Source organism: Cnephaeus nilssonii (assembly GCF_951640355.1).
Source record: "Cnephaeus nilssonii genome assembly, chromosome: 4".
Classification (NCBI taxonomy): domain Eukaryota; kingdom Metazoa; phylum Chordata; class Mammalia; order Chiroptera; family Vespertilionidae; genus Cnephaeus; species Cnephaeus nilssonii.
In genome coordinates, this window is record NC_137075.1 from 89,660,014 (window position 1) to 89,675,552 (window position 15,539).

The window sequence follows — 15,539 nt, forward strand, 5'->3', positions numbered from 1 at the left end:
ACTCTAACCAGGTGATCTGCTTTCCCCACCTTAGTCTTTGGGGCAGCTCATCACTATGCTGAAGTCACTGGTAACTGGAGTTACCCTAGGCCACATGTCAGCCTCAAGAGAGGTTCCAACCCCTTCTCTGACACTGAAGAAAGAACATAATATACACACATTTTAACCTAAAGAAATAACCTACTGATTAGAATGAGATAGGAAAGGAAAATAGGATAGATGATACCCCCTTCCCAACCCACTCTCCAACCCCAGCAGATATGCCTACCTCTTACCTCTCCACCAATCAGAATCCTGCCTAGTCTCATAAGCCCAACTCAATTCCTAACCACTTCCATAAGGCTATCCTCAGGTATCCGGACTAAAAGTTACATTTGCTTCTTCTGCTCTTCCTGTACTTCTCACTACCAACACTGTAATAAAAGATACCTTCAGGCCTGGCCGGCATTGCTCAGTGGTTACTGCAACGGCCTGTGCACCAATCAAGGGCACATCCCTGAGTAGCAGGTCCAATCCCCACCCCCATTTGAGCCGGGTGTAGGAAGCAAACAATCAAAGTGTCTCTGTCACATTGATGTTTCTCTCTCTCTCTTTCTCCCCTCAATCTTTCTCCCTTCTTGCTCCCTTCCACTCTCTCTAGAATCAATGGAAAAAATATCCTCACTCCTTGAGTGAGAATTTTTAAAAAAAGGCACCTTCTTTATAGATCTTCTATTTTAAAAATGCTTACTAAATATTAATACTGCAGAGTAGGCATTATGGAAGTATTTTACACAACACTAACTCTTCATCTTCATAATGATCCTGTGGGATAGGTGTCACCATCTCCATTTTACTGATGTGAAAACTGATACTTGGAGAGGCTGAGTAACTTGCTCAAGGTCATGCTATGAATTAATGGTGGAGCCAGTATTCGATGCAGGTATGTTTGACTCCAGAACCGGTTCTGAACCACCTGCTACACAGTCACTTTATCACAGCCTGTGGTGCTAGTTATCCCATCACATTTCAATATCTTGTCTAATAAGCATTTCCAGAACAAACAGACAGTGTCTTGTTTGTGTTCCCCAGAGTGCTTTGAACAAAATACTTAATGTACTTACTGGACCAGATGATCCGTTCTTACCTGAAAAGATCTAATAGCAGCTTTTGATCCCCTATTTCCTTAAGGAAGTGAATGAGATGTCTCAGGGCGACCTGTCGCACCTCTAGCTCTCGGAAGAGGACCTCTGATGGGCAGGAAGAAGTTAGGTGGAGAAAGATTAAAGCCTATTACTCAAGTGTAAAATTGGTCTCCCTACTCACACATTACAAAATTAATTCCTCAAAGCCAATCAGGAATTTTTTTTATGGCACCCATCCCTAAGGCTCAATCCACCATCAACACACTCCATGCTTCAGGGCAGCTCTTAGCCACTGAGTCAGCTTCCAGTTCTCACCAATCCAAACATAGGTACTCAGCATCAACTCTGACTTTCTCAAACCAACACAGCTGTCTGTGTGCCCAGTACATAGAGGGGCATTGCAGTTAATGTGGTGGCCACTAACGGATGACGACTGCCCTCGGAGACCAGAGATGAACTCTGAGGTCTCAGGCCAGCCCAGCTGTCTCTGCAGCAGACGTGATGCTGGTAAATTCTGGTATAAAGCCACATGCCTTTCTCCCCTCAAGTGTAGCAGACATCGTGCTGACTGAAGATTTCCCTCAAACCATGCTCACCTTTACTCAGTGTCCTCTTCAGGAATATCAGAACCTGGAGGAAAAGAGAACAAAGAGCCCTAGCTTGTTTGGCTCAGTGGATGGAGTGTTGGCCTGTGAACTGAAGGGTCCCTGGTTCGATTCCAGTAAAGGGCACATGCCTGGGTTGCGGGCTCGGTCCCCAGTGGGGGTCATGCAGGAGGCAGCCAATCAATGATTCTCTCTCATCATTGATATTTCTGTCTTTCTCTCCCTCCCCCTTCCTCTCTGAAATCAATAAAAATATATTTTTTTTAAAAAGAGAGAATAAAAAATTAATTACCCAGTGCATTCTTTCAAACACACAGCCCCGCCCTGAGCACCAATGTCTAGGAATGAGGTTAGCAACTCAGTAGGCATCTTTGCAGGCCCAGACAACACATTTCTTCATGTGATGGAAGGACAGGTGGTGGACATCTGGAACTGCACTCTGTCTTGGGAGTCCACATGCCCGTGCCTATACTGGCAAGAGATACTTCCCTGCTTTCACATCTCTCCTCCCTCAGAGTATAGTAGCCAACCTACTGCTTCTTGATTATAATCAAGAGTTCCACACACAACACATGTCCTACCAGCTAGGCTTTAAAGTACTTATTACTGAAAATCCTAAACATCAAAATGAAATCCAGGATCTTTACTTGACATTTAACCTAAAATGTTAAAGTCTATTCTGATTAGATTTTCAGAAACTAACAAAAAACAAATAACAAACAAAACCCACAACTCACGGCAGTAATGACGTTTCCATCATGCATGCTAATTGCTTCCTCTAAGAGTTGTAGCTTGTCCTGTAAGGAGCGGAATCTTTCTAGTGAGCAGACCTGGCCGAATAAGAAGAGAATTAGTGAGCTGGAAGAAGACTCTTCACTATATTCCTCTGTCACTGGACACTGAAGAACAGGCCAGAATAAAAGGAGATGTCTCCAAAGAAAGCCACTTTATTTTTACACTGTGGTGCCCAGAACAATATCGACAATAGGTTCCCACCACACCCTCTCCAATCAGCCTTATGCTCTATATGTCATTTCCTGATGAAGTCTGGCCAAAGTCAACAGGTAGAGATCACTTCCTCTTTTTATAATGAGGTATAAATTACATACAATAAAATCTACCCTATTTAAATGGACAGTTCGGTGAGTTTTGACAAGAATAGAATTCCATGTAACTACTAACACAATCAAGATACAGAATATTTCCATCACCCCAATAAGTTTCCTTGTCTATTTTAATGTCCATACCTTCCCATCCCATCCCCAGTCTATTATATATACCACCATTTATTTACCTATTTAGCTCTGGATGGATATTTGGATTTTCACTTTGGGGACTATTATGAGTAAAGCTATATGAACATTTGTGTATAAGTCTTTGTATGGACATGTTTTTGTCCATACAAAATATGAATTGTAAATGACCACGAATGAAATTAAGTGTATGATTAACTTTGTAAGACACTGCCAGACTATTTCTCAAAGCAGTTTTACTATTTTTCCTTCCGGCTGACAGTGTACAAGAGTTCCACATTCTTCTAATATTTGGTATGATCAGTATTTTAAAGTTTAGCCATTCATTCCAGTATCTGCATAGTGGTATCGCACAGTTTTAATTAACGTTTTCTTGATAACTAATAATGTTGAGCACCTTTTCAAGTGCTCATTGGCCATTCATATACGTTTTTTATGTATAAATGGTCAAATCTTATGCCAATTTTTATTGGATTGTTTATTTTCTTATTACTGAAAATAACTCATTCTTTATGTATTCTGGATGAAAATTCTTTATAATATGTATATTTTGCAAATATTTTCTACCAGCGATAATGATATTTTCATGTTTTAGTTTATTTGTTAATCCTCACCCACTTATATTTTTTTCCATTGATTTTTAGAGAGAATGGAGACTGAGAGAGAGATCGACATGAGAGACCCCACATGCACCCAATCAACCTGCAACCTAGGTACATGACAACCTTGACCAAGAATCAAACCCTCAACCCTTTGGTCTGCAGGCAGATGCTCTGAGCACTGAGCAAAACCAACAGGGATGGTCTTTTCATGTTTTTAAATGCACTCAAAGAACACAAGTTTTTAATTTTGATTAAATCTACTTAATCACCTTTTTCTTTTTCTGTTTCTTTTTTGTGTTTGTCCTAAGTAATAAATATTTGCCTAACCCAAAGTCACAAAGATTTTCACCTATATTTTCTTCTATAAGTTCTATAGTTTTAGAATTTATTTATAGTTAGGTCTATGATCCATTTTGACCCATTAGTTATTATGTTAATTCTCACAAAATTGATCTATAAATTCAATACAATCTCAATCAAAATTTCAGAATCTCTTTTGTAGACATTGACAAACTGATACTAAAATCTCTATGAAAATAAAAAGGATTTACAACAGCCAAAACAATTTTGAAAGAAAAGAACAAAGTTGAAGGACTTATATTACCTGATTTCAAGATTTACTACAAAGCTGCAACAGTCAAGACTGTGATAATGGCATAAGGGTAAACAAATAAAGCAATGAACTAGAACGGTGATCGGCAAACTCATTAGTCAACAGAGCCAAATATCAACAGTACAACGATTGAAATTCCTTTTGAGAGCCAAATTTTTTAAACTTAAACTTCTTCTAACGCCACTTCTTCAAAATAGACTCGCCCAGGCCGTGGTATTTTGTGGAAGAGCCACACTCAAGGGGCCAAAGAGCCGCATATGGCTCGCGAGCTGCAGTTTGCCGACCATGGAACTAGAATAAAGAGTCCAGAAATAGGCCTACACACATATGGTCAATTCATTTCGACAAAGGCACCAAGGTAATCCCATGGAGAAGGGATAGTCTTTTAGAAAAATAGAGCTGGAAGAAATGAAGAACTACAGGGAATAAAAAAAATAAACCCCAATCCTAATCTCCTACCATATAAAGAGTGGGGCAAAAGTAGGTTTACAGTTGTTCATATGGAAAATAATAATTAGTAAATAATAATACAAGAATAAATTCTGTGTTTTGCATACTCACAACTATAAACCTACTTTGGCCCCACCCTATATAAAAGTTAACTCAGGCCTGGCCAGTTTTGCTCAGTGGATAGAGCATTGGCATGCATACCGAAGGGTCACAGGTTCAATTCCTGGTCAAGGGCACCTACCTGGGTTTCAGGTTTAATCCCGGCCCTGGTCAGGGCTCTTATATGTCTCTCTCACGTTGATGTTTCTCTCCCCCCATCTCCCCACTCTGTCCCTTCTACCCTCTCTAAAAATCAATGGAAAAAAATATTCTTGGGTGAGGATTAACAACAACAAAGTTAACTCATACTGGATCTCAGACCTAAACATAAAAGATTGCGCTCATTCTTTATATATATATTTTTTTATTGATTTTTAGAGAGGAAGGGAGAGGAAGAAAGAGAAACATCAATATGAGAGCAGAACATCGATTGGCTGCCTCCTGCGCAATTGGATCCAGTCCTGACGGGGAATCAAACCATGATCTCAGACGCTCAATCACTGAGCCATGCTGGCCGGGCTAAACCGGCAACCTTTTGGTGGACAGGACAATGCTCAACCAACTCAGCCACACTGGCCATGGCCACCTTCATTCTTAAAAGTCCTTTTCCCTCTCGTCCATCACTCTTTCCCCATTACCCTATCAAAGTAACACTAAACTCTAAAGAATCTCAAATTTTGCAGCTGACTTTCCATCTTAGTGAATTTATTTTCTTCCTGAAAACCACTTCATTTAACAAATCGAAGTGAAGAGAGGGGTCAAGAAATCCTCCCTATGGGAACAGCGGCCAGCTTCCAAAAAAATTTCACAAGACTTCTTTCCCCAGTGGCCTTACCTTGCCCTTCCGAAGGCGTCGCACCGTGTCGCTGGGGCTCCAGTCATTGCTGTAGTCCTGAAATATTAGCAACACATAAATCCCAAGAAGTTAAGGGATCAGAATTATCAGTGTGCCAGCTCCCCACCTCAAACTCAGTGTCTTAGTCCCTAAAGGGGACATATTTTGTGGGAGGGAATGGGAGAAAAATTAATGAACTGGGATAATCTTGTTCTGAATTTCTGAAGGATCTAGAACAGGAGCAATACAGACGGGAAGAGATGAATCAAACATAGAATGAACCAATAGACAAAATCAGTAGCCCTATGCCTACTGGTTCAGGATTTCAACCCCTTGATGCAATCAATCCCATTTTTGAGACTAAATAATTGCTCTGCCAGCATACGGAAAGAGGGAGACATGTTCCTTTTCCAAACTTTAGGATATAGTTTCTTCCTTATGAATCAATTTGCTTTTTTATGTGCTTCATGGGAGTATAAGCTTCACCAAGTTTCCAGTTCACATTGATGATCCAAAGTTTCAAAGTACAGCCTTCAAAAAGCAGCACAACGGGGAAGGAAAGGGTGCTAGGACTGAATCAGAAAATAGATACTTCTGAGTCCAAGTTCCACCATTTACTAGCTGTGAGACCCCAGGCAAGCCCTAATGTTTAGGAGTCCAGTGTTCTTATCTACAAAACGGGGTTAAATTAACAGGGGCTCAAAAAGTTGGGAAGATCAAGCAAGACAAGGTCAAAGCACTTTAGACTGTGTACAGTGTCAACCCAGTGTAAGGTATTACTCACCCTAAATTCCCCCTTAGGTCTCCCCAGCTCTGGAGCATAGCTTTTGGCAGGTGTGTCCGAAAGAGCTGAAAGAGAACAGGCAGCTGTTTTAGAAGGACACCACCTTCTTGTCATTCCTTTCCTCAATGCTTCCTTCTTGACTTGTAGGCTCCCAAGGTATTTTTTAAGGCCCAAAGTAATTTTTGGTACCTCTCCAAAGCCAGTATCCCTAGAAGTCACCCATTCCCCTGTAATCAGAATCTACCTCTTACTCAGTATGAGAAAATTTCTCTAATAATGATGATTCTGAATAAATTTTATCAAACCGTCTAATTACCACTTTTCTCCATGACTGCCCAGACTATACCCCAGATCAGTAACATCTCCCAAAGTAATCAAGAAAAGAGGGTCAATGCCTACCGTCAGAAAGGGACTGGAAACTTCCAAGTCTAGTTCTCCCTAAAGATAAAGAACACATGACGGAAGAGGTGAACAGTTAAGCCAGACCCACTCTGACTTGGTTAAGGATGTAGTGTGTATAAAACCTTATTATGCATTATGGAAACTTAAGACTTAAAAAAACTTTATTCAATTTCAGAAATTTAAGATAACATGGAGGGAAAAGGCAAGGAGGAAAACATTTTTAATTACAATAAAATTTACCATTTTAACTATTTTTAAGCCTACAGTTCAGTGGCACTGAGTATACCAACAGTACAACCATCACCATTATCCACCTCCAGAACTTCTTCATCATCCCAAACTGAAGCTCTGTACCCACTAAACAATAACTCCCTGTTCCCCTCACCCAAGCCCCTGGTAACCACTACATATTCTACTTTCTGTTTCTATGAATCTGACTAGTCTATATAAGTGGACTCATACACTGTTTATCTTTTTGTGTCTGGCTTATTTCACTTAGCATAAAGTTCTCAAGTTTCATCCATATTGTAGTATGTACCAGAATTCTGTTCCTTTTTGGCTGAATAATATTCCATTGCATGTACATTTTGCTTATCCATTCATTAGTCAATGGACATTTGGGTTATTTCTACTTTTGGCTATTCTGAATATTGCTGCTATGAACATTGGTGAATAAATATTTGTTCAAGTTCCTGCTTTCAATTCTTTTGGGCATATACCTAAAAGTGGATTTCTTAATCATATGGTTACTGTGTTTAACTTTTAAAATTTTTAGGAACCGCATATTATCTCTCACAGTGGCTACACATTCTACATTCCCACCAGCAGTGCACCAGGGTTCCCAACAGCAATGCACAGGGGTGGGAAGAAATTTTGACCTAGGCAAATTTCTTCAGTACCTGTCAAAGGGTTAATGCCAATTTTGTTCACATTCTAGAAACCCAGACCAACCCCTCTGAATTTCTCTCATTTCTCCGACTCTTGATCCCCAAGTGCCAGCTCCAAAGATAATTCTCTTTCCTTCAATAATCTCCTCCCACAGTAAATAAATAGTATAACCCGAGTATTTTGTTGTTTTTGTTGTTTTTAATCCTCAACTGAGGATATTTTTCCATTGGTTTTTTTAGGGAGAGGAGAAGAAAGAGGGAAAGACAAGAGAGAGAAACATCGATGTGAGAAAAACACATCAATTGGTTGCCTCCCGCATGAGTCCTGACCAGGACCCAGGCCAGGGAGAAGCCTGCAACCAAGGTGTGTGCCCTTGACGGATATCGAACCTGAGACCCTTTGATCTGAAGGTTGACGCTCTATCCACTGAGCCAAACCAGCTAGGGCCTGAGCATTTTTTTGAAAAAGTAAAAGACAATTCCCTGTGGCGTTAACCACCACTTTTTACCTCTAAAAAAGCTGCTCAGGGAATAGGTAGAAGTAGGTTTGGGTAGCTGTGCATAGGAGAAGCTGTTTCGGCTCTTTAGCTGTTCACGCCCCTCATGGTTTGACCCACTGTTACCAGCAGTCTCTTTGATGGACCATGAGATACCTGTGAGATAGTAAGAACTAAATCAGTCATTCTCATCCAAATAAATCCTAGAAAACAAGCATTCCAACAAACTCTAAAAGCTTTTCACCAGAGGCCCTGGTCCTTTGGCTGACATGAACTCCAAAAATCAAGGCGGGGAGAAAGAATAGAATCAAATAGACTAATCAACAGGAAAATGGGCAAAGGAAATGAATAAGTGGATCACAGAAAAAAAATATTCAAGTGGCTATTATATACATGAAAAGATGCTCAACCTCACTTTTAATAAGATAATTACATACATGAAAAGTACACTTAAGCAACACTGGTCCCCTTTAAGACTGGCAAAGATCCCAAGGTTTAATAACACCCTGTGTCGGCAAGGCTGTGGCGAAACAGGAACCCTCTGACATTGCATTGCTGGTGGGAGTCAAATTGATGCAACCCACATGGAGGGCGATTTGGCAATATCTATCCAATACAGATGCAAATGCCCTCTGCCAATAACTTCACTCTAGGACTTGATCATTCATAGTCACCTCTGAGCAGAATACAAGGTTACTGATAGCAAAATAAACAACACAAGACTAAAAACAATATAAAGTTCGTCATTAGTGAGCTGATTAAATAAATTACAGAAAATGCATATATAGTAATACCATACTGCTATTTAAAAAAACAGAGAATGAGAAAGCTCTTTATGTACTGATATGAAAAGATTTCCAAGCTATAGCATTAAGTGAAAAGTGCAGGGTATAAAGTATGCTATCACTTGTATAAAAAAGGGGTAAGTATATTCCTATATGTATTTCCAAATGTAAAAAGAATCTTTTGATGCATACACAGGAAGCAAACAATGACAGTAATTTCTTGGAAGGTCAGGGACTAAGAACTGAGTAGATACATGACAGTGTGGGAGAGAAACCTTCGACTGTATGCCTTCAATACTTTTTTATTTTTAAATCACATGATAATATTCGCTATTAAGAAAAAAAAATTTTTAATATCCTTAAAAATCTGATAGACTCTACAAAAATATTAAGTGGTATTATATAAACACTAGGCAGCGAGACTTGGTGGCTAAGGAAGTCAGTTTTGCCAATAGTTATGAGCATGTAAGTCAGTAGTTCTCATACTAGAAGTATCTGCAGTGCTTTTTATACAATGAGACCCCCTCCACCCCATCCTTATCACCTACTGAATCAGTCTCTGGAGTGAGCCTAGGAACCTAATTTTATCAAGCATCCAAATGAGTCTAAAATAGCCAGCTAGGTATTGGCCCTAGGACAGCAGACCTAGCCATATGGGAAATACTGCTGTATTTCCCCAAGGATCTTCTCCTGGGGTTAAATTTCCAGATGTATGCATCTGAAAATAGCTCCCCTCATTCCCTTTCCTGACAAGCACTGAAGAGACAAACAAGTGAGCCTTCATTGGTGACAAGAACCCTGAATGTCACTCCCCTCATATGGCCTTTTCTACTTACTTCCCACAGGTTCCCCAGTCCAGCTGACTCTCTCCAGGTCGTCATCATCGTCATCATCCACGAAGTCTCGAAGGCTATTCACTGCCCGCTTGGATTCCTTTAACTGCAGAGGGACATCAGGCGGGACATTCAGGCCATCAGCAATGCCCACCCCCTTCTCTTTGAAAACCAAGAAGGCTGAGGAATTGAAACTTGAAGATGGCCAACACTTTCACCTTCTGTAACAGAAAGTCTAGTCTGCTAAATATTTGCCAAGAAAACAAATTGCTTTTTAGCCAACACTGCAGTCCCGTAGCAAAGGAGTTGGAAGGGCTCAGAGCCACCTTTGGGTTCTAATCATATTCCTGGCAATGCTTTCCTGTGTAAACCTGAGTGAGTTTACCCACTCTCTCAGGTGTTAGAAGAGATATGTTCCTGCATTTATAAAACAGTCACAATAAACAGACAAAATCTCCAAACCAGTTCATCTTTCAAATAGAATAAATTATATCACATGATAAAAGACTTGGGATTCTTAAAAACAAAAACAAACAAACAAAAAACAGAAAGAAATGAATCATCTTAAGAATATAAAGTAAGCCCTAACCGGTTTGGCTTAGTGGATAGAGCATCAGCCTGTGGACTGAAGGGTCCCAGGTTCGATTCCGGTCAAGGGCATGCACCTTGGTTGCAGGCACATCCCCAGGAGGGGGTGTGCAGGAGGCAGCTGATCGATGTTTCTCTCTCATCGATGTTTCAAACTATCCCTCTCCCTTCCTCTCTGTAAAAAAATCAATAAAATATATTTTTAAAAAATAAAATATAAAGTAAAAAGGGCAGAGAGTTGGTTTTTACAATTCTTCTGTTTCTTTTCTGAGGGCTCTTCTCCATGAACATTTTCCTAAAGATTTGACCCAAAAGATTTCTGAGCCTAATGGAAACCTGGTGAAAAGTCAGGTTACCAAGCACGCAAGGGGAAGGAATGTTAGAGGCACTGAAGGGAAGGGTGCGACCTTCCGCAACTGTTCATGGAAACCTACCTGAGAGAGCTCATCATCTTCATCATCAAAGGTGAAAGCCTTGAACTTGGAGCTATTCCAATATTCCTCCTCATCAACCTTTGTCCGATTCATCTGGAGTGAGAGGAAGACCAATGTATAGTATGTCCCTTTCTAGATTCCCACCCAAAAAACTACAAACTCCCCGAGGTAATCAGAGATGTATAAAAGAATCTGGTAAAGCAAATACTGAACCTGCCATATAAAATCAGATTCTTGGGTAGTCAAATGATCAAACCATACTTTTGACCCTCTAATTTGACAAGTAGTCATTCATTCCTACAATACCTATTTTGTTCAAGGCACTCTCTCAAGTATTGTAAGGAATATTTTAAAAGTGCAAGACACAGTTCCTCTCCTGAAGGACCCATTAACAAGCTGGAGTACTCAGCATAGGTATTTAGAGAGGTAACAGTGCAAGGCAGGCAAGTGTTTTAAGAATGCATTGCCACCCACCCATTGTGGCTCAGCGGTTGAGCGTTGACCTATGAAACAGGAGGTCACGGTTAGAGTTCCAGTCAGGGCACATGCCTGGGGTTGCAGGCTCAAATCAAAGCACAAACAAGCAGATCATTACTGCATTCATGTGTTCAGTATATATATATATATATATATATATATATATATATATATATTGAGTGCCAGCTCTGAGGCTCTGGGAATACTATAGTGAATAAAACTGACAAACATCTTGCTCCCATGTATGCTTGTTAAATGCCTGAAAGAATAAAAGCAATTTAAAAAAACAGAACTATCGTTCCTATATCTTCAAATCTTCATTAACTTATTAACAAGTACCTGCCCAAACTTGGGAAGTGAAGGCATAGCAAAAAAAAGTATATATATACATGTATGTATATATACACACATATATATCTATATTATACTAGTATACACACACACATTTGGTCGAAAGACCACAAATCCGTCTCTCATCTACTTAAAATTAGATTCTTGTCTGAAAAATATTTGCCCTAGAATTACAAACTAAGTTATCAATGCTAAGTGGATAGAGTGAAAACTGGTTTAAACCAAGAACTAGGTCCAAAATTTCCACAGCACCAAAAATAACTCCTAAGGCTCCATAGTGTCAAATTCTCAAGGATCAATGTGCTCTTCCTTTCATTACAACAGTACCTTTCTCAAGAGAAGCTTCAGAAATGCTCATCTTGGCAGCCCTGTTGCGGTTTCTGATGGCCCTTACTGTATTCTACTTTCCCTGTCTGTGTTTTCAGGGGTATAGGGATGGCAAAGGTATGGTTGGCAATTTTCTACTACCTGATCCCTTCCCTTTCTACTGACCCCAGATGTAGCTTAAAAATTCTTTTTTTTTTTTTTTTGGTAAATATATTTTTATTGATTTCAGAGAGGATGGGGAGAGGGAGATAGAAACATCAATGATGAGAGAGAATCATTGATTGGCTGCCTCCTGCACGTCCCCTACTGGGGATCGAGCTGCAACCCAAGCATGTGCCTTTGACTGGAATCGAACCCGGGATCCTTCAGTCCACAAGCCAATGCTCTATCCACTGAGCCAAACCGGCTAGAGCACTTAAAAATTCTTTTGTATACTTAATTCCAGGGAGTCAAAACCAAATTAAAAAGCTGGCAAACAATGAAATCATCCCTCATTAGTGGTACAAGCTCAGGTTTTGTAGTCAGGTAGCCTTGAGTTCAAATCTTGATTTCTCCAATTCTGAGCAAACTGAGTAATAATTTTCCTTCTTTGGAGAAAGTCATATCCTACCTACACAGGGTTGCAGTAAAGAATACCGAGTGGCCAGATTATTATGATCTCTGAATGCATAATAATCTGGCCACTCAGTGTATATCCTATATAATAAAAGGCTAATATGCAAATTGTCCCGTCAACCAGGAGTTCGACCAGCAGGCAGACCAGCCAACCACCCATGTCCCCTCCCCCTGGCCAGGCTGGCTGAACCCCACCCATGCACGAATTCATGCACCAGGCCTCTAATATATATATATACACACACACACACACACTGAATGGCCATATTATTATGCGTTTAGAGTTCATAATAATCTGGCCACTCAGTGTGTATAGGACTCAGGAAACACCTAACAAAGTGCCTAGCAGAAAGTAAACACTAAACATTAGTTCCTTTAGTATAGGATCTCTTACTGACATTGTCCTACCCCAGTTTCCTCATCTGTAAAATGGACATTAATAATAGAAACCTACCTTATAGGATTGTTGTGAGGCTTAAACCATTTAATACATGCCTGACACAAAATTAATGCTCAGTATTCTTTTATTATTTTTTAAATTTTCTTTTATTTTTATTTATTTATTTTTAGAGAAAGAGGGGGAAAGATCCATTTGTTATTCCACTTATTTATGCATTCATTGGATGATTCTTATATGTACCCTGACCAGAGATTGAACCCGCAACCTTGGTGTATCCGGCCAATGCTCTAACCAACTGACCTACCCAGTCAGGGCCCTTAACTTTTATTATTAATAAAGCATTATGGTACCTTGGAAGAAGGTAGAAAGAACGTATTTTTATGCAATCCTAAAGATTTTAAAAAAATAATTTGATATAAAAATTCTTAGTGGCCATCACAAACACTGAAGGTATGCATAGAGCATCTATTGTAAATGTCTCTGACACAGGTGCCAATTTATAAAGCACTCACTTTGTCATCTTCAGAACAACCCTGTAAGGTAGGCCTGGCAGATTTTTTTCCATTTCATTGTTGAGGGAAATGAGGCACAAAAGGATTAGATATCAAAGCCACCTTGCTAATTGCTCCTATGATCCTGGTTTGCTGCCTCCTGGATCATTTCCATGCTGACTTGCATGGTCCTTCTATTTTTCGCTGTAGGAAAAACTAGGGCAGGTCATCTTTCACTATAGTAAATAAATACATGTAAATATCTACACAGAGGATATGATTTTATTGATTTTAGTAAGAGAGGAAGGGGGGAGAGAAACATTGATGTGGAAAACATTAATCTGTTGCTTCCTGTACACGCCCCCACTGGGGATCAAACTGCAACCTAGGTATGTGCCCTGATGGAAATCGAACCCGAAACTTTTTGGTATACTCAACCACTAGAACCAACTGAGCCACTGGCCAGGGCTGGAATTTCTTAACCACGCATTTTAGACTTGGACAGATACTTGACATCAACTTGTCTATTGCCAAATCAGAACCTAGATTTACTTGGCAAGTAAAGGGGTAAATACTTAATGGCTCAAGAACTTATAAACCAAGCAGGTACAATTTTAAGAGTGAAAAAGGTGTTTTAACACCGTTTAAAATACTTTAGAGGCCCAGCCAGCGTGGCTCAATGGTTGAGCATTGACCTATGAACCAGGTGGTCACAGTTTGACTCTGGGTCTGGGCACATGATCGGGTTGCAGGCTGATCCCCGAGGGGAGGTGTGCAGAAGGCAGCGGATCAATGATTCTTTCTCATTGTTTCTATCTCTATCTCCCTCTCCCTTCCTCTCCGAAACCAATTAAAATATATATTTTAAAAATACCTCAGAGACTTGTCCTTATGGTCGGTCACCTATTTAATAAAAGCCCACGAGGGGAGAACAAGAACATGACCAAGAAAGATGGGGGGTGAGGGGATCAAAACCCGGAAACCAGGCCCTGGCTGAGCAGCTCAGTTGGTTGAAGTGTGGTCCCTAGGTTGATGGTTGGATCCCTGGTCAGGGCATATACAAAAATCAAACAACAAATGCATAAATAAATGGAACAACAAATCGAAGTTCTCTCTCTCTCTCTCTCTCTCTCTCTCTCTCTCTCTCTCTCTCTCTCTCTCTCTCTCTCTCATCAATTAAAAATAAAATAAATAACCCCATAACCAGCAAGTTTCCCTGCCTCAGGACATCCCAGAAGCCAGCTGCTGAGAAGTTAGATTCGGATTCAGTTATCCTCCGCCAAGCCAGGCCTACAGGGATGAGGCTATGAACTGAGACCAGAGAATGTGAGTTACATTAGTGACAAACGTCCAAGACGTCAAGGATCTACCGCAGTTGCCACAGCCCGGCGGATCCTTGGTTGACTAAACACTCGTTTAAAACAAACGTCGGGTCTGAGTCCCAGCTCCAACCCTGAGCGTACTCTGGTCTCCCAGCCTGGGGTACTCCGACAGAATGTCAGGCCTGGGGGTGTCTAGCGACGCCTCAAAGGACAGGGGGAAAGATTATGGTGCGAAGAGGCTGGACTCAGCCAGATCCGCGGCTCAAGGGGTTTGGGACACCCTCACCTCTTCCACACCGAGCCCTCCCAATCAGGACAGCGCCAGGCTCTTCGGCTGCTAGACAAGCCTTTCTAGACTGGCTGTGCGGCATAGCATAGGGGCGGAAGGCGACAGTCCCGGAGGGGCGGCCGGAGGGCACCTGCGGCAAGAAAGGCGGCGCAGGGCATGCTGGAAGTTGTAGTTTCTTCCCGCTCTGGCGTCAGGCGCTGCAGGACAGGACCACGGGGCTTATTAACTACAGCTCCCAGAATCTCCAGAGCACGATGCTGAGGTCGTTTCCTTCACTTCTAGCGCGACCTTCCGTAGCTACCCAGCGGGTCACTTAGCGAGACTACAACTCCCAGGAGGCTCAGCAGAGCCCACTCGGGGTCCAGGAAAACAATGAGACGTGTCCTTTGTGTCCCTCCGGATTAAGGGCGGTGGCGTTTCGGGCCCCTCGATAACCTAAGGCAGCCTGAAAGAACCGTAGAACTGGCGGAAGCCAA

General features: G+C 41.1%; 1 protein-coding gene across 2 annotated transcripts in view; it reads right to left on the reverse strand.

Annotated features, from left to right (window-relative positions):
- VIPAS39 (VPS33B interacting protein, apical-basolateral polarity regulator, spe-39 homolog) overlaps window positions 1–15,474 on the reverse strand; it is a 28,149-nt gene extending 12,675 nt beyond the window's left edge. The window contains exons 1-10 of one of the 2 annotated variants that reach the window (XM_079767859.1): window positions 15,061–15,474; window positions 10,792–10,884; window positions 9,773–9,875; window positions 8,164–8,307; window positions 6,765–6,803; window positions 6,366–6,430; window positions 5,582–5,638; window positions 2,467–2,559; window positions 1,721–1,754; window positions 1,127–1,229 (exon numbers count right to left, since the gene is read on the reverse strand). In XM_079767859.1, coding sequence (XP_079623985.1) covers window positions 1,127–1,229; window positions 1,721–1,754; window positions 2,467–2,559; window positions 5,582–5,638; window positions 6,366–6,430; window positions 6,765–6,803; window positions 8,164–8,307; window positions 9,773–9,875; window positions 10,792–10,884 — 731 coding nt within the window. In that variant the 5' untranslated portion in view covers window positions 15,061–15,474. The remainder of the gene's footprint in view (window positions 1–1,126; window positions 1,230–1,720; window positions 1,755–2,466; window positions 2,560–5,581; window positions 5,639–6,365; window positions 6,431–6,764; window positions 6,804–8,163; window positions 8,308–9,772; window positions 9,876–10,791; window positions 10,885–15,060) is intronic. The other variant, XM_079767860.1, reaches the window with a different exon arrangement.
- Window positions 15,475–15,539: the final 65 nt, after the last annotated feature.